Source organism: Cupressus sempervirens, chromosome 3, assembly GCF_028749045.1.
Source record: "Cupressus sempervirens isolate cs-2001-9-10 chromosome 3, ASM2874904v1, whole genome shotgun sequence".
Classification (NCBI taxonomy): domain Eukaryota; kingdom Viridiplantae; phylum Streptophyta; class Pinopsida; order Cupressales; family Cupressaceae; genus Cupressus; species Cupressus sempervirens.
In genome coordinates this window covers 283,957,656-283,983,134 of record NC_143120.1, presented here as the reverse complement: position 1 = coordinate 283,983,134, position 25,479 = coordinate 283,957,656, and the positions used below count along the sequence as shown (strand labels likewise).

The 25,479-nt window shown below is 31.9% G+C and overlaps 1 protein-coding gene across 1 annotated transcript; it reads right to left on the bottom strand.

Annotated features, from left to right (window-relative positions):
• Positions 1-11,984: 11,984 nt before the first annotated feature.
• Positions 11,985-16,001, bottom strand: LOC149566061 (peroxidase A2-like). The gene is made up of 4 exons (XM_089817342.1): positions 15,595-16,001; positions 13,926-14,117; positions 13,571-13,736; positions 11,985-12,582 (listed from the first exon to the last, which is right to left on the bottom strand). The coding sequence occupies exons 1-4, from the start codon at positions 15,799-15,801 to the stop codon at positions 12,167-12,169; spliced, it is 981 nt and encodes a 326-aa protein (XP_089673468.1). The 5' UTR covers positions 15,802-16,001; the 3' UTR covers positions 11,985-12,166.
• Between the last annotated feature and the right edge of the window lie 9,478 nt (positions 16,002-25,479).

The following is a 25,479-nucleotide window of genomic DNA, read 5'->3' as shown; positions in this document are numbered from 1 at the left end:
GATTCCATAAAATATTTCCTAACAAGTATGGAAGATACCTAGCTTGACATCAAAGAAGTCTAAATAGGTAAAACAAAGAGTGTTAATAAAATTGTGTGGTTAAAGGAAATTATGTTCTAAAACTATTCACAACCACTTGGAAACTCACAAAACCACATAATTAGGTCAGCATCTAACTTATCATAATCAAATTTTTTTATCATCGTTATTTCCAATTCACATCATAATCATCATGTATGGATGTGAAACATGTAAGATAAGCATTATAAGTAATTCATAATGTAGCATTATCACAATATGTCACATAAAACCATCACTAAATCAATATAAGACTTTATCAATTACACATTATCATAGATTATCATTCAAAATTGTGCATTCAACCAAAATGATAAGTACAATGAAGGATAAAAGAGCTTCATAATCGAATGTATGAAACTAATATCGACTAAAAAGTCTACATCTGATTAATTCTACATTTGATTAATTCTAACATCACTAAGGAAACAAGAAAGTTTAATGAAGTAATTTCATTTGTTAGATTTGAATTTCAAAACAAACCAGGAAGTAATCTCATTTAGTTTTCTTAATAAAATAAGAAATTCAACAATAAAAAGAGTATGGTTCCACTAACCATGTACTATCTAAGCCATCTTGTATATAAGGATTCAAGAACAATGAGCATTTTAATACAATCTTAAGAAGGTTGAAACATTTTCTAAGTGAATTGTATAGCATCATTGATTACATTAATTGACCATATCAATAGCAGTTAGTGCACAATTTATATTAGGAGATGTTATGAGGTTAAAAAGTCCAAACATAGAAGAAAATCTGGTTCCCTTTCCCATTTCATACTGATAGTTATTTACAATGCTAATCAAGAGCACATTAACTATCCAACAAGATGATTTCACTAAGGGAGATGCCTTACATTAAGCATTTCGTAGTCTTAGATATAAGGCTTGAATACCTAAGTAACCATTACTACTGTTGTTGGATTATTGACACTCAAAGGAAGCATAGCTAGCAATTTATTTAAGGAATATGATGGCTGCCATTTTACCTATTCACCCTCTACTACATTATAAGGTTTGAAGTCAACATATCATGCAATGTTATGAATTCTCTTAACACCCGATCCTTGGTCTAAGCCCCTATTAAAACTCATCCATAGCTTTTCAAAATATGGAAGTTAGTTCCTCATCATTAATGCTCCAAAATTCTTAACAATTGTATATGAATTTTTTGGCACACATTGCTTCTTCAATTTGACAAATGCTTATTGTAAGAAAATAACAATTCTTGCACTATCAAATAGAATAAAATAAATGGAAAATGTATTTCAAGTAATGGTTACATGTTACTTTCTTAAGGTTTAGAAAGCCTCGTGCAACCTCATGGTGATAAAATTATCTTAAACTATGCTTTGAAAAAATAAATAAATAAAAAGTGAAACACTACAATACATTCGACCAAGAATTATAGGAAAATATATAGCATTGAGTTCATAATTGGTGTTTGGGATTTCAATTGGTTCAAAAGTGAAATTTCAAAATTGAAAAGATTTTGGACAAGGGGGATCAGTAACCCAAGAAAGAATAACATAGATTTTATAATCACTTCCTATTGTGAACCCATTTAGTCTAAGGAATGCTGAGTGCTTCAAAGGAAGGCTAGAATCATTGCCTAGCAATTAATTTTAAATAGCCATCCTAATCACACACTTGGGGTGGGATGGAAGACATGGATGAGCCAAGTATTTATTTTAGAACATTCAATTAAATTAGAACCGAGGATCTTGTCTCATTACGTGCCCCTAGGTGTACATAAAGAATTTAAAATTGACTCAAGAACAATTAATTTGTGAAAAAAATACAATCTTATTTCATAGTTACTCATATATATATATATATATATATATATATATATATATATATATATATATATATATATATATATATATATATATATAGGAGTTGAGTACGATTGAGAGGGTATCCCATTGAACAAGCATATTCATCCTCCTAATTAAGAAAACCTTTTTAAAAAGACAACTTCAGTCTAAATGTCTCATTATAGGGTAGTACTCACACACTATTTACAACATATAATCAAACACAAAAAAAAATAATGCAACATAGGTAATACAAAATGGGAACCTAGAATAGAATGTAATCCCAAGAGAGACTAACTAGCTACCTACTTCCCTTCCAAGATGAGCTCCTTTTGTACTCTTAAGGCTATGCACCTTCCAAGATTTTCCAAAGTGCATATACCCCCCTTGCCATCATGCTAGAATGGTTCTTGTTTGTACTTCTCCCCCCAAATCAATCATGCATGTAGATTCCTCTCGCTATTAATTAATTACCCCACCTGTTATATTTTCTTGAATCCATTGAGGAAAATACAATTGTAACTCACAATAATTTTACAAAATAAATCAATAGATTTAATTAAAATCCAAGTGCTATTCGAAAACTAAATTATTCGGTAACTTGTCAATTGGGTTGTGACACTAAGTCATTGGGTCATGCTACACAAGGAGAATAAGGATAATTTATGTACACTTAACCTCACTTCTTCTTGGGTTAGTACATTGTGGGAAAAAAATGCTTCCTTTTCTATGATTCCTTATGTAAGAGCTTCCCTAAATGGTAAGGTAAAAATAGTGATATCGATGGGTATTGGCTAAAACCTAAACTAAAACATAACATGTGAAAGGGAAATTTAAAAAGTTTTGAAAAAAAAATTGAAAAAAAAAACTAAGTGTCCCCCTTGGTAGGAAATGCAATTAAGTTTACTGGTTAGACATGACCATGGTGATGGGCAGACCATTTTGAATTTCTACTACTATTTGAAAGAGGTACTACCTCTTTTTATACTGGAGGGTCAAAACCCTTATGGACATTGCTGGCCTAACAACAAAGATTTTGATAGGATCAGGAGTAAGTGACTAAATATGGATGCCATAATTTGAGAAGATGGGGATTTCACATTTGGTAAGGGTTTTCTCTAGAAGGGACAAAAGAGAATGACCTTTGTCAATTAGTTGTTTGATCTATTGCTAGTGTCTTCCCCAACTAAGTTTGGTAGTAGAATGATCTTTGTGCCTAATTTATAAGGTAAAATATCCTTGTTTGTCTTCTTATTAAAGAAAACAAGAACAAAATAAAAGAAGAGAAAAAATATTCCCTTCCTAAATATTTCTTTCATTAAATATGAAACACATACTTGAATCTCCATCAACGCTCTAACTTTCTTTCAAATACTCATAATAATAAAAGAAAGAACATGAAAGACTAAAAGGACATAAATGCTAAAAAGTTATGTTAACTAAAACCAAATATTCCATTGCGTTGTTAATTATCCATGTAAAAAACTATAATTTTTTTTCTATTTTAAACAATTCACTAATAAAATAAGACTCTAATCAACTCTTCACTTCTCAGCTATACCCCACTAAGAAGGGACTAAAATGCACTAAGAAAAGATTCATAACTCCTTTGCATGTAAGGAAACAAGAGTTCTATAGAAGTTCCATAGTATGAGAAACCATATTACTTTGCATGACAATATACATCCCACTATTTTACCATTTGACCTAACTATTGCTTAGAAACCATGCTATCATCAATTTCCATAAACAACTTCTTAATTACTCAATTTCTAAACCTACATTTTTTCCTAGTCTCACCAATTGATCCAGTGAGAACATATAGGTTCTCCAACTTCAACATAGAAACACAAAAGTCTATGAAGAATTCATTGGGGAAATTGCCTTAGTAATTAACATAGATAATAATAGATGCATTTAGAGTTAAGAATAGAGCCTGATAAGACTAGAGAAGACCCTTATTGTTTTAAAGATACTTGAAGTAGTAATTGTCAAATGTATCTTTGGTCATAGAGTTGAATGTGGCCATTGTGCTAAGATCTTTGCTTCCATCTAGGCACATTCTTTGCAATTTTCCTAACATGGAATCCTCAACTATTGTTTCTGGGATGCTTGTACTATTGAAATTGAATTGCCTTGGCCGAAACAGTTACAGTGAGTAGAGCCTATTGTATAAGAACTTGAATGAAACACACCACACATGATCCAATAAATCAATGTTAACCAATAGAACTAAAGAAACTATAATTCTTGCCAATTATACTATGAAACTAGTAAAATCCAAGTGTAGATTGATACTTTTAGAATAAATAATGGTTAGTACAAAGTACAATTTATATTGAGAAACCAAAGGATAATACTAAGTATAAGTTGAATAAGTATAGAATGAAATAGATTTATTTATGGAGTTTGAGTTCTCTAACTATAAAGGGATATCTCAGATATAATTAAAGTAATGTACCTAAAACCTTGAAATCAATAAAATTGAAACAACCATCTATTCTTACCAAGTTTTTTTGCCAATAAGGTCCCCTAGTCTTGCATAGACAAAGAAAATCAAAATCAACATTAGTGAGTGGATGAGTATATGTATGTGTATTTATGTGCATGTGTATATATTTATACATGTGTACATTTTTGAGTACATATATGCTAATTATTGGTGTAAATAAGTATTTACTATTTACACTTTACTTAACTTTACTTAGGATAATGCATATTCATATTAGTTGTCATGTAGACACTTAGGAGTTTGCATATCCATATGAGTTCTTATGTAGATAACCCAATAGTTTGCACTCTAGTTGATCACATGTAATTGTCTACTACATCTCTTTATGTGATACACATTTGTATTCTTAACCTCTCATTGTTGCATGTACATTCATGCACAATGGAGGATAATCCACTCTTGGTGGACATGTGCTTAGTTGTTATGCTTATCTCTTGTATGACTCCTAGATATATTTGTTGCCTTTACATACAGGCACCCTCTATGATCTATTTATCCAATTATCTAATTAATCCATTCTCATTTGATCATATCTTGTCTCTCTTGTGCTATCTCTTGAGCTTCTAGATCTTGGCATTTCATTCTTTCCTTAAGAAAATTCTTACATGGTATCAGAGCTATACCAAATTCTTATATGGTATCATAGCTATAAAAAATTCTTACATTAATTATAGCTACTATAAATAATGAAATTCTATTGTCAATAGTCAAGGAAGGGGCCAAGACTACTCTTTTCTTGATGAGACCTTATAAGGCACCAAGCCTAGATGGGTTTCCTACTAGTATCTTCTACAAATTTTGGGATATTATCAAGCATGATATCACTACTAGCACAAATTATGATGGTATTCCTATGTGAGAGTATCCCAATAGTGCTAAAGACATGATTTAGAGGTTGTGTGTTGTATTCATGATAGAGTTTGTCATTGATGCCAACATATTGGTTATTATGTGAAGACTAACAAAGCAACAAACAGAGTTTGTCTTGATGTAGTTAGAGGATTTTAGATGAGATTATAAACACTTGGGATAATTTTCTATAGTATGTATAGATGATATAGTTAAGAGCACAGACAAAAATGTGAAGACTAGACAAAGTTATGATGGTTTTAGTGAAGACAACATTTAGACAGAGTTACTATAAAGTAGTTACTAATGTTTTGATATATCTCCTAATAGAGATGGAATTTAATTAAGAAAAATTGAATAGAGGTAGAAGAAAAGATGAAGATCCTATGGTTAATAACATACATTTAGATGAGTAGTGAGTAAAGAGTTATGATGACTATGATCCAGTAGTTTGAATGTAATTGTGAAAACCATGTAATATTGTAATGTAATGTGTAAATGTAATATATTAAATTGGTCCTATATTATTATTGAAAATTGGGAAAGCCTCAAGGAAAAATCAATAAATTATTTTTAGACTTGGTATAAAAGAAGAATGTTTTCCTTGGTTTTGATCATTTAGTGCGGATATTGTGTAATCAATGAGATATTGTATTGTGTGAGCTTACAAGTGAATATCTTTTGGATTAGAGAAGTTATTGGTGCAGTTGAGGCATGAAGAGCTTACAAAGAATTGTATTTGGAAAAGAAGTTGTTTTTGGATAGTATTGATGTAAAATTTAGTGAGGATAGTACAAAGGCTATTTGGACAGTGGGTTCAATGGTCTTCCTATCAACTCCTAACAAGATTGGCACACCTCCTAATAGGGTTGGACTCTCCTAACATGTATTCAAAGTCTCCTAATAGGGACTCATATGTACTGAACATATTTCATTAACTCCTAATAGAGTCCATCCTTTCACAAGGATCTTTTATATTAGTACATCATTTTATGGGTATCATCCCCATTGGGGTTTTCCCTCTGATCAAGGGTTTCCCTAGTTAAAAAATATGTTGCTATTATGCATGGTTATCTTTATGTGGTTGTTACATCTACTATTTATATGTTTAAGAATTAATAAGGATATTAAGAGTTATTTTAATTGCATAATTGATTTCCCCCCCTCTTAGTTACCATGGTAGAATTTAATTTCTAACAACTGGTATTAGAGAATTATGTCCTTGAAGGAAAAGATTAACAGATTAAGGAGATCTATGGCACATTTTAGGAAAGAAAGTCTAATGTTTGATGGAGTTAACCATGATAGTTGGAAAGAAAACATGAAGACACATTTTCTATGCATGGGTCTGGATTATTGGTTGATTACTAAGAGTAAAAAGGATGTCATTGAAGAAGACAAGCTTGAAGGTTGTGAAGAATCTCAGAAAGATGTATTAATGTTAAATATGCTTGCTAGAGATTCTCTAGTATCAACTTTTCCTGAAACTGAATTTGCTTAGATAAAATCTTTAAGATTAGCTCATAAAATTTGGAAAGCTCTGAAAAGTAAATTTGAAGGTGATTATCATGCTTAGAAGGATAGATTACAGAATTGGATATGCTTGTCTCAAGATGTTAAAATGATGGAAGATGAATCTGTAAGAAGTTTCTTTGGTAGAATATCAAAAATTGTTGTAGGAATTAAGACTTTTGGAGGAGAGAAATCTGAAGATGAAGTTATATGGAATATATTAAAAACTTTGACACCTTACAGATTGGCAACACAAATGATATAACAATTTATTCAATTATCATCTAATTTTACAAGAGAGACTTATCTTGGGAGATTATAGTCAACACAAATTTGGATGAGACAGAGTGGAGAAATTCTTAGAGTTTAAATAAGCTACAATGCATTGGGTATTCAACCTATGTTGAGAAGGAGTGCAAGTACTAGTAGAGACTATGCCAATAGTAGTCGAACAAAAGTAGTTAGTGATGTTTTGATTATATCTCCTAAAAAAGATGAAATTAGGTTAAGAAAACTTGAATAGAGATATAAGACATGATGAAGATGTTGTGGTTAATCATGCAGATTCAGATGAGCAGCAAGTGAAGAGTTATGAAGATTGTGAGCTGACAGTTTGAATGTAATTATGAAAAAGATGTTGTATTGTAATATAAGATGTAAATGTAATATCTTAAGTTAGTCCTATATTATTATTGTAAATTGGGAAAGCCTTAAGGATGAATCAATAATTTGTTTTAGGACTTTGTATAAAACAAGGATGATTTCCCTAGTTGTGATCATTTAATGTGGATATTGTGTAATCAATGATTTATTGTATTGCGTGAGCTTACATGCGAATATATTTTGGATCACAATACTAGTTGGTGTAGTTGAGGCACGTCGAGCTTAAAAGGAATTGTATTTGGCAAAGAAGTTGTTGTTGTGTCATATTGATGTACAATTATTTAGGGAGTATAATACAAAGGCTATTTGGAAAGTGGGTTCAATGGTCTTCCTATCAACTCCTAACAGGGTTGGAATCTCCTAATAGGGATTCAAAGTATCCTAACAAGGACTCATAAGTACTTAATGTATTTCATTGACTCATAACAGGGTCCATCCTTTCACAATGAGCTTTACATTAGTACATCACTTTATGGGTACCATCCCCACCAAGGTTTCCCCTCTGATCAAGGGTTTCCCTAATTAACAAATCTGGTGTTATTGTGTATGGTTATCTTTTTGTGGTTGTTGCATCTCTTATGTACATGTTTTAGAATTAATAAGGATATTGATTCTTTACTTTCTTGGTGGACTTTACTTTCTAAAACTCACCATAGCTACAAAAGACTTCTTTAGAATTGGTAAACTATTGAAAATTCTTAACCATCCTTATATTTTTCTTATCCCCAAAATTTAGAATTTGAGGAGTATTAAAGATTATAAACCAATTAGCTTATGTAATGTTGTTTTTAAGATCTTCTCTAAAATCTTAGTCAGTATGCTCAAACCATTTCTATATTCCTTAATCAATCATAACAAGAGACACTCTTTGTCAGGTTGATATATCCTTCATGTTGCAATTGCCACACATGACCTTATTTATTCAATGGACGAAAGTAAAATTCTTGAGATGACTTTAAAACTTGACATTTCTCAGGCTTATGATCGTTAGATGGGACTTTCTATATAAAGATTTTTCTAAGTTGGAATTCAATTTCAGAGTGATAAATACTATAAAGATTTATGTTGAAAATATCAAGTACTAGGTTATGCTTAATGAGTTTACTAGAGGCCTTTCTGAAGATGAGAGAGGGAACGACAAGGCGATCCTCTATTCCCACACCTATTTATCATATTGGAAGAAGTTTTTAGGTGAACCTCTTAAAGATGACTACTATTGGTGATCTTCAACATGTTATATTTGCTCCTACTATCCATGCCTATGTGGCCTAATAGTTTGCAACAATACTATCCCTTTTCTAGTAGATTTTCACTACTGGAGGCTAAAATTTGGAGCTCCTTCCTGAATAAGGATGGGAAGACTTGCAACTAATAAATTAACTATGAAATAAGTAATCTTTTATTTTTTAATACTAAGGAGGTCCTCCAAAATAATATTAGATTGCTCCTAGGCTATAGAAGTAGTGCCCTTCCCAAGTGGTCTGTAGCTAGGTCTTCCACTAATGATCAAAGAGGTTGCCACAACTTCTTGGCCATCTATTGTCAAGAGAATATAGAAAAGTTGGTTGCCTATTACTTGATAAAGTCCTTAGCAATCCTACTAACCTTGAAATTCATGTAACTTCTCTTAGGGTATCCCAAATTACTTCCTCTCAACTTTCAAGATTAATGGTAACACAACTTCTAAAATTGAAAGTATCCAAAAAAATTCACATGGATTGGGATGGAGGAAAGGAAAAGGATGACTCTCATTAGTGGTATTTGGTTTTTAAGTCTTAAAAGATGGGGGGACTGGGTGTTAGTAAAATAACACAATGAATGAAGCCCTTATATAAACATTGTTTGGCTGCTAGTATTACATAGGGCTGATTAGTTAGCATTATGCATGCTAATTATTTTAATTCTAAGAATTTTCAAAACATCATTTCAGACATAGCATTCTTAAAGAATCTAAAATCTAGAGCAATATTATTAAGGGTAAAAGTATTATCTAGTCAGGATTAAAATGATTGATTGGGATGGTTAGACCATTGAATTTTGGGAGGACTCTTAGGATACTAATGAATAATGACCAATAATTCAAAGGTTTGTACAAGGTGGCTTCTACATGTTTCAATACTCTTAGGTGGTTGATTAAATTTTATTCCCAAAAAGGTCTTAGAAGGATATTATTCATTATTTTCACTCTCTCCTAGATCTGACCCCAATTGCCAGGGGATTGCAAAAGATTATTTAGAAGACAAGAATTTCTCTTTTTATGTGCAATGATAAATTTATTTGGAAGAATAATTCTACATGTGACTTCTTGGTCAAGTTTTCTCGCAGGTTGATATAAATAATGAGAGTTTGTAGGATTGGTTCAAGGAGGATTAATTTAACCCTCAAATAATCTAAAAGATAATCTTTTATTATGCTTACTAAGATCCTCATATAGAATAACTGATTGAAAGAGGTTTTCAATCCACAAATAGGTGTGTTCTTTGTAGGAAAGAAGAGTAATCTATTCCTCATCTCTAGCTTCACTACGATCTTGTTTGATAACTATGGCATAGAGTCATTAATAATATACAAATACCATGGGTTTCAAACAAATATGTTCAATAACTACTATTGGAATGGAAAATGACCTAAAATAACCCTTTGATTCCTCAACTTTGGAGGAAAATTCACCCACATCTTCTAGGAGTTTGTGAAAAGAAAAGAATAATTGAGTTTTTCATGAAAAGGAGAGAAGTTTTGATGGGGTCTTCTTTTTGTTTTATAGGCTACTTAAGGAGAATATTGTGATCTCAATTTGTAAGTGCCCTTGGTTTTCTCCTTCCTCATTTGAAGGAATGATCACTAGGGATTGGGAGTTGTAGACAGGTATACAAAATCTGATAATTCCAAGGAAATGAGGAGGATGAGCGCCATTTAGAAACTGCCAAATCTAAGATGGCTAAAACTAAACTTTGATGGGGAAGCCAGATGGGATATGGAAGTTTTGGGTGGTATCATAATAATAGAGCTAGGCATGATTATTTTGCATTGTTTAGGTAACATTGATGGCTTCACCAACAATAAGACTCAAAGCATGGCAATGATATGGGGTATTAAACTTTCCTTTACCATTGAGCTTAAGGCCTTGGTTATTGAAGGTGATTCTTTAGTGACAATTAATGTAGTCAAAGGCCGGGCTAATACTAGCTAGTCTATGACTGGAATAATGGAGGATAATTAAAGGCTCCTTCTTGGCTTTGATATTTTTGAAATTGAAATCTCCTATAGAGAAGGGAATAGGATTGCAAACACAATGGAAACTCTCAAAATAGAGTTGAAGGGGTTGAGATGTTGGTGTAATTATGATAACATCCACTTGAATGTAACATCCCTATTGTAGGAGGGGTGTAATTTGAAGCACTTGAATTGATGGGAAGCCAAATAATATCATTTTGCTAATGATGGCTTGCGTATCACTGTAATGCAATTAGGTGCCTCTCTACAAAGAGTAGAGGGTAGTCCCATAAGCTGTCACCATGTGTAGACCCAAAAACACATGATCTGAATATCGTAGACAATAAAATAATAATAATCATTGTTATTATTGGATCATAAGGATAATTTGTGAACACGTAACCTTACTTTTTCCTTGATCAATGCATTGTGGGAAAAAAATACTAACTTTTCCAGGGTTCCTTACGTAAGAGCTTCCCTAAACGGTAAGGTACAAACAGTGATGGCAATGGGCAGATCATTTGGAATATTGATGCCATAATTCGAGATGAGGTTTTCGCATTTGGTGAGGGTTTTCTCTAGAAGGGACAAAAGAGGCCGAGGAAATAAAGGGGAGGAAAAGAAGTGCCAGCCAGATAATGACAAAGAGGGACATAACAATTTGCCTACCTGTTGCACAACTGTGACTAAAGTTGTGACTTAGGATCTGCCACTACCACTAAAGTCAGATAATGCATAGCTCTGCCACTACCCGTGCCTTTATTATAAAGATTCAGAGGTACGAGCAATATGGAGTTGTTTGATTTTTTGAGACAAGATCGGGAAAGAGTTATTAGGAGGGCCTCCATTCGCTACAATACGTTAACCACAATTAGTGGTGGTGTTTGCTTTGAGCTTTTGTCTTTTTGGTTAGTTGTGAATTGGCTGTAATTTTTTTTTCCCAGTGTTAGTGTCTTCTCCAACTGCCTTTGACAGTAGAATGATCTTTGACCTAATTTATAAGGTGACATATCCTTTTTTGGCTTATTAATAAAAACAACAATGTAAAAGAATTAAAAACATTTTCGCTGAATATGAAATCTCCATCAACGCTGTTACTTTCTTTCTAATACTCATAATAATAAAAGAGAGAACATGAAAGAGTGAAAGGACATAAATGCTTAAAAGTTATGTTAACTCTAAACAGAATTCAAACCAAACGATCTATTGCATTGTCAATTAGCCATTTAAAAAACTGTAAGGAGTTTCCCATCTTAGACAATTCATTGTAAGAAGAGAAGACTGTTATGAGCTCTTCTCTTCTCAGCTATACCACACTAAGAAGAGGCAAAAATGCGCTAAGCAAAGATTCATAACTCCTCAGCATATAAGGAAACAAAAGTACAGTATACAAGTTCCATAGTCTGAGCTACCATTATTGGTTTGCATGACAATATACATCCCACTATTTACCATTTGACCTAACTACTTCTAGGAAATCTTGTTATTACTAATTTTCCATAAAGAGTTTTCTCAGTTCATCAATTTCTAAACCTACAATTTTTCCTAATCTCTCCATTAAATCCAGTGAGAACATTTAGGTTTGCCAACTTCAACATAGAAACACGAAAGTCTGTGAGGAAGGCATTGGGGAAATTGCTGTAGTAATTAACATAGAGAGCAGTAGATGCATTTGGGGTTGAGAACAGAGCCTGATCAGACTGAAGAAGACCTTTATTGTTTTGAAGATTCCTGAAGTAGTAATTGTCAAACGTGTCTTTGGTCACAGAGTCCAGTGGGACCAATGTGTTTGGATCACTGCTGCCAGCTGGGCACAGACTTTGGAGATTTCCTAACATGGACTCCTCAATTGTTGGGTCTGCACTGCTTGTACTGCTGAAATTGAATAGCCTTGAGCTGAATGTATTGCAGTGAGCTGAGCCTATTGTATGACCACCTGATTTAAACACAGCACACATCCAATAAATCAATGTTAACCAACAGAACTAAAGAAACTATAACTCATCTCAATTATACTGTGGAATTGGTAAAACCCAATTGTAGATTACAAATAAAAGGTAATACGAAGTAGAAGTTATACAAGTATACAATGAAATAGATTTGTTGATGGACTTCGATTAAGGGATAATTTCAGATATAATTACAGTAAGCTACCTAAAATCTTGAAATCAAGAAATTCAAAACAAGTTTCTGGAAAAGCAATTTATACCATCTTCAGAGTAAAATTGAAATTAGAAACCTTTCTTAAAATGAGAACAAATACAACGATAACTTATGAGCCTCTTTAGTAACATATAATAATTATTAATTCTAATAAAATAATAATATTAATGAAGACTTGTGCCTATTACCAATCAAAGAAAAGAAGAGTGCATTCTAAGTTTTAATTTATTTAGATGTCTAATTTGAATTCATAGTAGTTGTTTCAATAAGACCTATCTATTATTATGACTTAATATGTATTATTTAAATAAATCAAATCTTAAGATAGTTGCGGAGTCCAATAGACCTAATTTAAATATAATATAAAAAATTAATAATAATAAATTTATAATTACTAATGAATTATGTTTACATTGATTCTAGAGATCATAACTTGTGAATCTTACCAAAGGCAATCAAATCAACTTTTCGAAGGAAACCAACTCACACTCTCTTCAAAATGAAACTGGAACAATAATTTGAAAATAGATTGAACACAAAGAAAATGGGAAAAAACTAATTACATTGGAAATATAAGAGTTTTGTTGGCAGTCATAGAATCTATAAGTAGAAAATTTTACCTAATCACCTAGTGCCTAGTGAATAATGTCTTTTAAGACAAGCAAACAAAGCTTGGAGATTTCCTTTTATAACTTTAAACTTATTCCAATGCTAATATGATTACAATTAACCATTAAAACTTTTAAGTCCTTTCGTTTTACCTGAGAGTACTACCATATCTTGAACTGAAAGCCCAACGCTCTGAAACTTTTTGATGAGTGTATCAAGCGAATCAAAAGGAGATGGGATGTTGGCATTTACTGCACTTTTATTTGCAGTTGTACCATCTCTTCTTCCCAGGTTTACTTGCCAATAAGGACCCCCAGTCTTGCATAGATAAAGCAAATCAGAATCAGCATTCTAATATATCTGTCTGTATATGTATGCCTATGTGTACGTTGATGTGTACATGTATTGATGTGTATATGTGTATCAATATCCTGTCTATAATGAACATGATCATGTGAAAGATATTTAGGTTTCATTGAGGAAACACCTTAGAAGAAAATTACTGACCATATAGACTGAATCTCTAGCTGCAAGGCTGAGAATGTCTGCACATGAAACAATGGCATTGCATGAACTTTCCACGGCTGCTTTTATGGCATCAATGACTTCAAATCCTCTAACTGAGTTAAGATTAGGACCAGCTGTTTTCTCTCCTTCAAAGCTGTCTGTGTCATCTAGCAAAACTGAGGCATCACATCCCTATATTAAAATCAAGTCAAATCCATCAGTACTAATTTATAAGTTTTATTAATGTCCTCTACTGACAATTGTTAGATTGATTGGACGAAGAAAAACAATTCCATACATGCAAAAATATAAAGGAGAGAAAGACATCTTGCACTCTGTTCGTGATTTTAAAAATTACTACTGTATTACAATGTTCTTATATTCCTCTTATATTCCAATTGGAGTCGTACTCCTTTCCATCTAAGATCATGCAATAGGTCACTTAGAGTTTTAATATAGCTAACAAATCAATATAATCAAAATTCTTCTTGATAATACAAATTAGATTCATTAAATTTGAATTTCGATCTTCCTGCTGAGGTTAACTACATATGCATATATTGGCTATCCCTTAGAACTGAGGTCTATAAGGTCATGCACAGTAAAAGTGATTCTCCTTGGTAACATGGAGAAAGATATTTTCTGGTCTCTTCAAATTCTCTATGGTTATTTGAAGAAAACAAATCAGACTGTTCATGCAAGTTTATCTCCCATATAAAGCCATTTCCAGTTACATATGCAAAATAAAAAATTGAAATTCTGAATTTATACAAAAAGGTCAAATTATTTTTATCATTACAAAAACACAATAATTATGTATACAATGTTTTTCACTTTCTGCAGAAATCTTAAAGGAAAAACTAGACAGCCATGATATGTTTTTAAATGGACTGAAATGCTATTAAATAACCATCCCATGTTCTTACAAATACAATCTCGTCATCTCTTAATTTTCCACTCAATCAAGCAATAGAATAACAAATACTCATTTTTTTACAGAGTAACCTAAAATTCCATTATAGGAACATGGACAAGTCGTGACTCAATACCCACAATTTTCAACGTCTTAAAATTATATACTACAGTTGTATTCATATTCATTTACTCATGTACCCTAATTTAACCCTAATTTGTTTTTAAGATCCATTCATATCCATATTTAATTCTATTTCTGCACTATCAAGATCCACATGCTATTGATTCCCATTAAACTTTTCTACTTCTTTGAAGTCTATTTGCAGTCAAACTTTTGTGACATAACATTCTAGTCCTCAACGATAATAGATTGAAAAATGAAGAAGTAAATCATAGTATTGACAACAAATCAGTAAAAAATCAGTGGCACTATGAAGCTAGAGCCGCACTTAAGTAGAGTAATAGACAAGATTGGAAGAGGTTATATCATTTAGTTAAGCAGTAACTGAGTATATGAAGTTATATCTGGATTTCTACACAAGTAACTGATATATTCATCACAATGTTGAGCCAGCTTAGAGTACATGGACGAGAACAACATGCATGAATTAGATATAATTAACTGTATAAAGAAACTGAAAAGGAGGAAAAAACATTCACACAAAACATGGTATAATATTTGTAAAAGGGGGGCTTAGAATACAATCCAGTCTCAATCGTTATAGTAATACCAAAAGAAAGAGAAAATACCCACGTTAATGAAACAGTCATGAAAATGGAGGCGAAGAAGAGAAGCTGCCATTCTTGTCTCGTTCATCACAGCAGATCTCACAACGTTGGAAACAATTCTCTCTAAATTTGGACAAGTATAACTATAGAAGTAGTTGTTAAGCTGGCCATAGACTGCTCCTGCAGGCTGTAGCACAACAAGTGCAAAAACAAAGCACATAATTGCCTTCATGGTTATATAACTTGTTTGAAACAATTATTAGCAGAAAATGGTTTCAGATTTTAAGCTCTGACTTCGTAATGAAAAGTGGGGATTCTATGCATCTTATATAGAGGAAAGAGGATGCCATGATGAAGATACAGTTTGTCTTATTTGCAGGTGACAACTTCCATTGTTCTTTTTAAAAAATGTATTTAGTGAAGGGACTGCACACATAATTAATTGAGGAAGGCTACTTCTATATGCCATTCTATTAGACGCATTATGTAATTATGCTTCTCTGGAATGCACTTATGCATAAACGACAGATTCTTCCATCTTCGATGGAAAGAATTTTTCAAGTTATTCCTAATTCAGTGCGCATATTGGTGCCCAATAGATTTGCACTTTGAAATGAATAGAAATAGAAGGTACACAAATGTATTATATTATTTCTTACTCTAGTGGCTGTAAATCTTGATATGGTACACTTATCTAGTCTAATTGGGATCATTCATTTAGTCGTTTTCTTAAAAAATATTTAGTTTCTAGACATTAACAAAATTTGTTGTAAAATCATAAATATATAAGTTAAAAAAAAATTCATTTCAAAATGTAGTTATATATCTATTGAAAGTGGCAACAATAGCCAATAAAATGCCAATACTTGTAAACAAATGTTCCAATAGAGGTAACAAATGTTTCAATAGAGGTGGTGATGAATAAATAGATTAATAATTAAAAATTCAAAGTATACATAAAGTATGCAATTATTAGAATGGATTCAATTGCTGGCGCTCTTCCCTTGAGAACAAGTTCTAGATCAATTCAGCAGTGGAGTGAGTATGATTAAAAACAAATATAACGCCTGTTCATCCAAATTACCTAATGTGTTATATGCGTTCATTATTTCCTTATAAAACTTTATTATATTCAGATATCGTTTAATTTGATATTAATATCTAAATGCTACACAATGTCAAAAAGTGCTCAGACGGTGGCAGCATATACTGAAGTCCAACTTTGAATAAGATTGATTACAAAGTCGGTGACTATGAGAAACAATTTAACATAAAATTAGTCAGATGAAACTATAATGGACAATGGTCGGCAGATGCATAATGACCAATTTAAGTGCACGTAACTATTATTATCATCTCAAATTTTTGGATTTGGAGTCCACATATGAAAGCATTTACTTATTTATAATATTAAAGCCTTTGCTTATGTCATATGAAAGCATTAACTTATTTATAATATTAAAGCATTTGCCTATTTCATATGAAAGCATTTTCTTATATCACTTCTTGTTATTGTTACTCGTTTTACTACTCAACTATAATCTTGCTTATAAGCCACAGCTGGTCACACCTTAGTGCATGTGATTTGTGTTAACATCAAACTAAACAGTAGTCTGACTTTTCATGCATAAAACTAACCACAGTGCTCAGTTTTCATTGGTGAAAAATATATAAACATTTTTGATAGTAACATCATGGGAATTGGAGAAATACATTATTTTTTGAATAATAATGGGTTTTATCATGTTTGTTTCCTGCTCAACCACGACCTCTCCATGACATTGCGCCATACAAGTGATACTCGTAAAAATAATAATATTGCTTTTCAATCAGTCAACCACAGCCACAAGCTGCTCTGGGATGATAAGAGAGAGGATGGATAAATTAGCATTTACCAACCTGATTTTAACATTTTTTTTCTCCAATAAAAAAGGTCGGTGTAGGATTACAAAAGAGATAGAAAAAAATAGACGTCGAGAAGAGATATTCAAAAAGAAAACCTTAAATACTTGGATATTGTAAAGAAATGAGAACTCGTATAATTTTACTCCAGGTACCCATTTGGACTTGATGGTTCATGGGAATGCTTTCCACTTTTAAATTATATAAAAAATTATAGAATTTACCAGATTATACAATTTCACACAAAAATATAATTTATATTCTTAATATATTATTTATTATAATATGTAAAAGACATAATTTAATTATTCTAAACTTTTAGAATATTTTAATAAATAGCACTCATATATAATTTATAATGTTAATATATTATTTTTATATTATTTATAAAATAAATATTAATTTGAAGTTTATAGGAAATAGAATTTAGTAGTCTTAAATAAATATTTTTGTAAATTATCTTTGAACATTTTCTAATATGAATTTCATAATTTATAGTACTAGTAGTTGCATATTTAGTTGCACTATCATTTGTTACTTCACTGTTAGATCAATAGATTCTACATTTTTAGCAAGTTCCAATAAATCTGTCCCTTCAAATAAAATCATAACCTCTTTTTACAATCCCCACAACTCTATTATACTTAAAACAATATAATGTTAATCTTAATAGGCTCTTTCCAATTACTTAAAATAATATAATCCTATTCTTAATCGATGCTTTCTAATTTCAAAATGATAAAATATTAAAAACAAAATCTTTGCAACAAACCTTTTAACCCAAATGAAAAAGAAGTATACCATATTTCCTAAACTAGCTAAAAGGACAATGGTAATGAAGAATAATAATAATAATAACAAGTGCCACCCTATACTTTTGGTTAACAACAATAAAATTATTTGATATAATATAGTCTTACTATGATAGATCACTACAAAAATTATAATTTTTAAAAAATAATTATTAGTATACTCAATAAAAAAAAATTCAAATAATTGTTACGTCACAATTAAAAATGAAAAATAAACAAATATTGAGTAGAAATAAATATAATTTTATTTTGATTTTTAATATTATATTATATTATTCATCTTTACAAATAAACGAGGGAAAATATTTACATGGTTCACTATACTACATTTCAACTTTGGTATAAATTTTAAGTCTAATATTTTTTACATTTTAAAAAATAATTATATTTGATTAAGCATCATTTTCTTTATCACCATATAATTATATAATTATTTGTTTATTTGATATTATTTATAAAAAAATATTATAAAGGTGGGTGAAAGTTTTTTATAGTAAAAATTTAATTAAAATTAATAAAATATTAAATTAATAATTATTCATATGTAAATTGACATTTAGTAATTGTATATAATGAATAGGATACCTTTCAACTAACCTACGAAATTGTAAGAACTAATTAAAAATAAATCTTGAAAGAAATTAGAATTGATTAAAGTATTACATTACTATTAACAATTCATATATAATGGTTATGGAGAACCTCCAAAAAAAAAAGGCTCCTACAACACAAAACCTATTCAACGAATAGTATTTGAGTTTATAAATTTTATAATATAACAATTATATAAATAACTATCAAAACTTTATAAATATTGAATCTATAAAATAATAGTTACATTTCATTCATGTAAAACAATATAATAATTGCACTAATGGAAACAACTAAATGCAATACAATAATACTACGTAATCAAAAGCAAAGGACTTAAACATCACACACTAAGCTCAAAACAAATAAATCATCATATAGATGTGCAATTACCAAACAAAGATCATAGCCACATAACAAACATTCAACTTTCATAACCTTGCAATAGTCAAGCTCATGTGTATTAGTAATACAAACTGAACTTTGTAAAATAAGCATTCGTTCCTTAGTTACCAAAAACAAATCGTTTTGAACTAAATTTAAACAAATTATAATTTTTTCTTAACTTTTATTAAATAAACTTTTAACTCATTTGACACAAATTTAGGCCACTTGACACAAATTTCTTGTTTTTTATAATTTTTTTATTAACAATTGTGAGAAAAGTAGCTGATATTTCAGATTAATTTTGAAGCTTTTTATTTAATTAATCTTAAAGTTTTCAGTTCAGGATCAGTTTATCAATCTTGAACTATAGTTTAATTATAGTTTTTATAAATGAGGAGTAAGTATTTAATTTATAGCTTTTTATAAATGAGGAGTAAGTAATTATGATAGTAATTTTTATTTTTAAAGTATTAGTTAACGTATTGATTTATAGAAGGCAAGAGTCTATAACACAATGGATTAGATTTTATTAAAAGTATTTAATTGTGAGATTAAATTTATTATAACTTTAATATTTAGTAAATTTACTCTATTTTTTATATTTAACATTTTATATAAAATATATTTATAAATTAATAAAAATATAGATAAATATGAAAAATTATTTAGAAACTTATATATAGTCATTTCATATTGGCAGCTTTTACATATTGCATTTCTCTTGAAGTTGTTGTTGTCATTTCTCATTTCTGGTAACATAGATTCGTTCTAGGATGTACAATTCTATTAATAAACCAGAATAGAGGTAATGTATACATAAAACTAATGTCTGAACTTCTTACAAGAAATTTAGCGATAAAGTAAAGATTCTTATGGGGATAAATTAGAATATATAAGATTCACTTAGATGGCAGAGGTGAATCTATCAATCGACATTATCTTGCAGACATGTCTGTGAAAATTAACACTATTACAATCACTGATTATTAATCTCCTACTGTAAACGATTATTAAATTGTTGAAAATAAATTCCCAGCTAATATAAAAAAAAAAAACACAACTGCAACTTCACCAATAAAATATGAAAGAAATTCAGAACACAAAGAACACAATATTTTTAGACAGATCGTCTTTGGAAAAACCCCTAAGGGAAAACCAGTTTTGCAGATGGAAAATATATTAACTTTAGCAAATCAAGAGATACAATTTTTTTTGCCTCTCACTGGCATAATTCAAAAAACCTCCTAATTTCTCCTACCGATATTCCCCATTTCTATCCCCAACACTATCAGTACGCACTTGGTAACATTGCAAGACTATTTTCTATCACTACAAACTCATTTGCTAAAATTGCAAATGCTTCTACAACTCTTGTTGTTCTCTGTATTGTTTTGTTCTCCAAATGCCTCCCTTGACCTCCTTTTATACTACTTAATTATGAGGTTTCTAGTTGTTTCTTGATAAAGACAACTCAACCAAGAAGTTTCTAGTTGCTTCTAGAAGGAGTAAATTAATAAACAAATAATTATTGTAACTCTTAACGATTATTTACCAATTAATCACATATGGACAAACAACTGTCCAAGCTACCTAAAACTAACACTCCCTCTTATTGAGGAAGTTGTTTTGCATGACACCTAACTTATCTATGAAGAAGATGAATTTTTCCTTCCCCTATGCCTTTTTCAGAATGTCTACTACTTGCTCCTCCATAGGTATGTACTGTAGTTGAACAATTGCCCATTGTACACAATCTTTGATAAAGTGATATCTGATGTCTATATGTTTAGACCTATCATGAAACACTAGATTCTCAAACAACTTGATGAAACTCTGATTGTCATAGTGTATCATAGTAGTCTCAACCTTCTGACCAAACAAGGCTACTAACAACTTCCAAAGTCATATAGATTCACATGTCGCCATGCTAGCTACTATGTATTTTGATTCTGCTGAACTTAGAGTCATAGACTTTCACTTCTTTCTGAACCAAGATATGACTCCTGATACCAAACTAAAACAACACCCTAAAGTGCTACTTTTGTCCATTGTACTTCCTACCCAATCTGCATCGATATAGCCCATCAACCTGATACCTTCACCTCAAACATATCTGATCCCATACTCAACTATACCCCACAAATAATGCAATACATTCTTGGTTGCTATCTAATGCATTCTCTTTGGTTCAACCATGAACTGACTAAGAGATTTTACTACAAATGCTATATCTAGCCTAGTGTTGACCAAATACATAAGCGAACCAATCAACTGCCTGTAAGGTGGGATCTACATCCTTCTCCTTAGATGTATCTACCTTTCTCCAATTTGTGATCATGGGTGTAGACATGGCTTTGCAATCCTCCATCTCGAATCTCTTCAAGATTTCAATACAATATTTCCCTTGACCAAAGAAAATCTCTCCATCTATCTATCACACCTCCATGCCTAGAAAGTAGTGCATAAGTCCTAAGTACTTCATCTCAAACTCTTCTACAAGGTCCCTCTTGCAGTCTTTTATGAGCCCTAGTGAACCTGTACTTGAAACAAGTTGTCCACATAAAGAACAAGAATGAGAAACTCACCCCCAACCACCAAGTAGTAGAGGTTAGCATCTATTTCACTCTTCACAAAGCCCATTCCCTACAAGTACGTGTCAATGTGCTCATACCACACTCTGGGACCTGCTTGAGTCTATACAGTGCTTTCTTCGATATGCACATGTGGGTCCCTTTTCTATGTGCTACAAAGCCTTTTGGTTGCTCTATGTATACCTCCTCATTTAACTCACCATTAAGGAATGTTGTCTTGACATCCATTTGATGGATCTGTCATCCCATCTGTGTTGCAAATGAGATCAAAACTCTTATAGAAATATACCTGGCCATTGGAGAAAATGTCTCCTCATAGTCTATTCCCTCCTTCTGAGAGAATTCGTTGGCCATGAACCTTGCCTTGTTTTTATTGATGCTACCATCTACAACATGTTTTATCTTATAGATCTAGCATGATCCAACTATTGTTCTATCTATTGGTTTAGGAACTACCTCCCACACATCATTCTACATTATTGAGCAATACTCCTCAACCATAGCATCTCGCCATACCTGATGCTCTATAGTCTCCTGATAGCTAGAAGGCTCACTATCTACCAACTAACTAACTAATGCCAAATAGTCATTGAACTTGGCTGGTTGTCTTCGCTATCTAGTACTCTTTCTAGGAGCTCCCACAAACTCTTAAGTATCCCATTGTGCCTCTTGAACCTCATAGTTCCTTTTTCCAACTATAGAGGATGAATTATCAACCTCTAAGTCTTCTAGATGCATTTCCTTTTGTACCTATTGCTCCATGCTCTGTGAAACTTCACCACCTGAGCCTACACTTATATTGGTAACTGTAATTGTGCTTTGCTACCTTTTAATAGGCCTTGGAGCTTCTGCTGGCTACTCACTTTGATCATCTGCTAGAAAATATCTAGACCTTATAAATGCCTTATATTCCATGAAGTTAACATCGTGCCTAACAATAATTCTTCTAGTCCTAGGGATAAAAATCCTATATCCCTTTGAGGTTTCACTATACCCAACAAGGTACCCCCTGTCTATAGTTTGATCTAACTTGGTACATGTATCACCTGGAATACGATAATATGCCAAACTTCCAAATATTTTGAAATGGTTAACATTAGGCTTCTTACATGTGGAACCTTCCTCTAGTGTCATCCTCCCTAGCACCTTGTGTGGAACCCTATTCTGAATGTAGAATGTTGTACTACATGCTTATACTTATAAGTAGCAGAGCATATCTTGGTCATGTAGCATGGCTCTTGCTACCTCTGATATAGAATGGTTCTTCCTCTTAGCAACTCCATTCTACTATGGATTGTAAGGAACAATCCACTATCTTTTGATTCCTTCCTTGGTACAACACTCTTGGAAGTTATTTTTTTGTACTAGACTCCATTGTCTAACTGAAGCACATTTATCTTCTTTCCTGTCAAGTTCTCCACTAGAGCATTAAACTCTTGGAATTGACTAAAAACCTCATCCTTGGTCTTCAAGAAGTATATCCAGGTCTTCCTCAAGAAATCATCAATAAAAGTAACATAGTACTCATATCCTCTGATAGAATTTGTCGATATTGGTCCACATACATTTGAATGTACTAGATCAAGAAAACTTTCAGATCTGGTGTCACTCCTTGGAAAAGATGCTTTCATAAACTTCCCCAACACACATCCCTTGCATACATCATCATGCTTTGTACTCACCTTTGGAACACCTGTCACTGTCTCACAAAGAAATTTGAGTGCTCCATGATGAGTATGGCTCATCCTCCTATGCCATAGATCTCTAATATCTCTAGGATTAGTGATGCTCATGAGTGCCTTACGAGTATCAAACTACAACCTGTAAAGATGACCATTCATAACTCTATTAGTTATGGGTGATTTTCAATCCTTGTGCTTAATCAACACATGTGTCCCTCTAAAGAGTACATTATACCCCCTATCCTAAAGAATAGATACAAAAATCAAATTCATACCTAATCCTGGCACATGCAACACATCATGAACTAGCATTATCTTTCCATTCTCCCTCTAAAACTGAACAATCCTTTTCCCAACTAGGTTGAGTTGGACAAGTTTTCCATATAAATCTAGATATTGGTATTCTCCTCCTTATAACTAGAGAAGTAGTCTCTAACTCCTATAATATGAAATGATGCCCCACTATCTATATACCAAATAGTCTGTGAGGTTGAGCTCACCAAATAAGCTATAAGTGCAAACTCATCTTCCATTCTACTAGAGAGTTCTTATGCACTTGCTAAAGCTGTCACCTACTCCTTTTCCTTCTTCCTTTCTAGGAAATCACTAACATAGTGGTCATATTCATGACATCCAAGCACTTGACCTTAGAAAGGTCCTTCTTCTTCTTCTCACTTTGTGAGCTAGATCCCTTCTTTTCTTTCCCTTTCCTTGCTAGGGAAACCTTCTCTTATTTTACCTCACTTTTATACTCTTATTGGCCCCATTGACAAGATTTAGTCTAAACTCCTCTTGAGTGAAATTAGTCCATAGTCAATCCCAACTTAGTAAGGTATCTCATCCATTGACAACTTGAACAAAGACACTCCATTGTTTAGAAAACCCATTTAGGGATATTCTCACTAGATCTTCATCACTGAGACTATCTCCAATAGCTACTAACTTGTCCTTAACAAGTCTAAGCTTGGTGAGGTAACTTGTAACATCTTCTCCCTAGTTCATTTGGGTATTCTTTAGCTTCTCTAAGAGAATCATCTTCCTATTGGTGGTAGCATTCTGGTACAGATTTAGAAGGGCATCCCACATCTTCTTCATTGTACCTAGCTCCAAGATATGTGAAACAATATGATCCTTGAAACCATCAAGGATAATCCTCCTCACCTTGGCATCATCCTTCTTATATCTTGCAAGCTGTGTCAGATCTGTTGGTATAGGTACAACACTGGTAACATAATCCTTGATACCATTCTCTTCCAACAATAAAGAAAATTTGGCCTTCTAGACACCAAAATTTGAGGCACCATCTAATTTATCCTAATCTCTCAAACTAGTTGAAGCCATCTCAAGGCATTAAAGTAATAATAAATCTAAAGAGATCAAAATTTCTTTCTTAGGGAAAAACTCTTCTACCCTCAATAATGCTCTGATACCATGTGAAAATTAACACTATTATAGTCACTGATTATTAATCTCCTATCATAAATGATTATTAAACTATTGAAAATAAATTCCAAGCTAATATTGAAAAATAACACAACTACAACTTCACCAATAAAATACAAAAATAAATTCAAAACACAATATTTCTGGACAAATCATCCCTAGAAAAGCCCTTAAGGGAAAACCAATTCTACAAATGGAAAATATATTAACTTTAGCAAATCAAGAGATACAAAATTCCTTGTCTCTCATTGGTAGAATTTAGGCAACCTCCTAATTTCTCCTGTTGATATTCCCCACTGCTATCCCCAATACTATCATTGCGCCCTTGCTAACACTGCAAGACTATTTTCCATCACTGCAAACTCATTTTCTAACACTGCAAATGCTTCTACAACTCTTGTTGTTCTCTATACTGTTCTATTCTCTAAATGCCTGTAATGTCCCCATCTCTTTAGCCTCTCAATAGATTTCTTATCCTTTCATCCTTCGAAGGCTAAGTGGA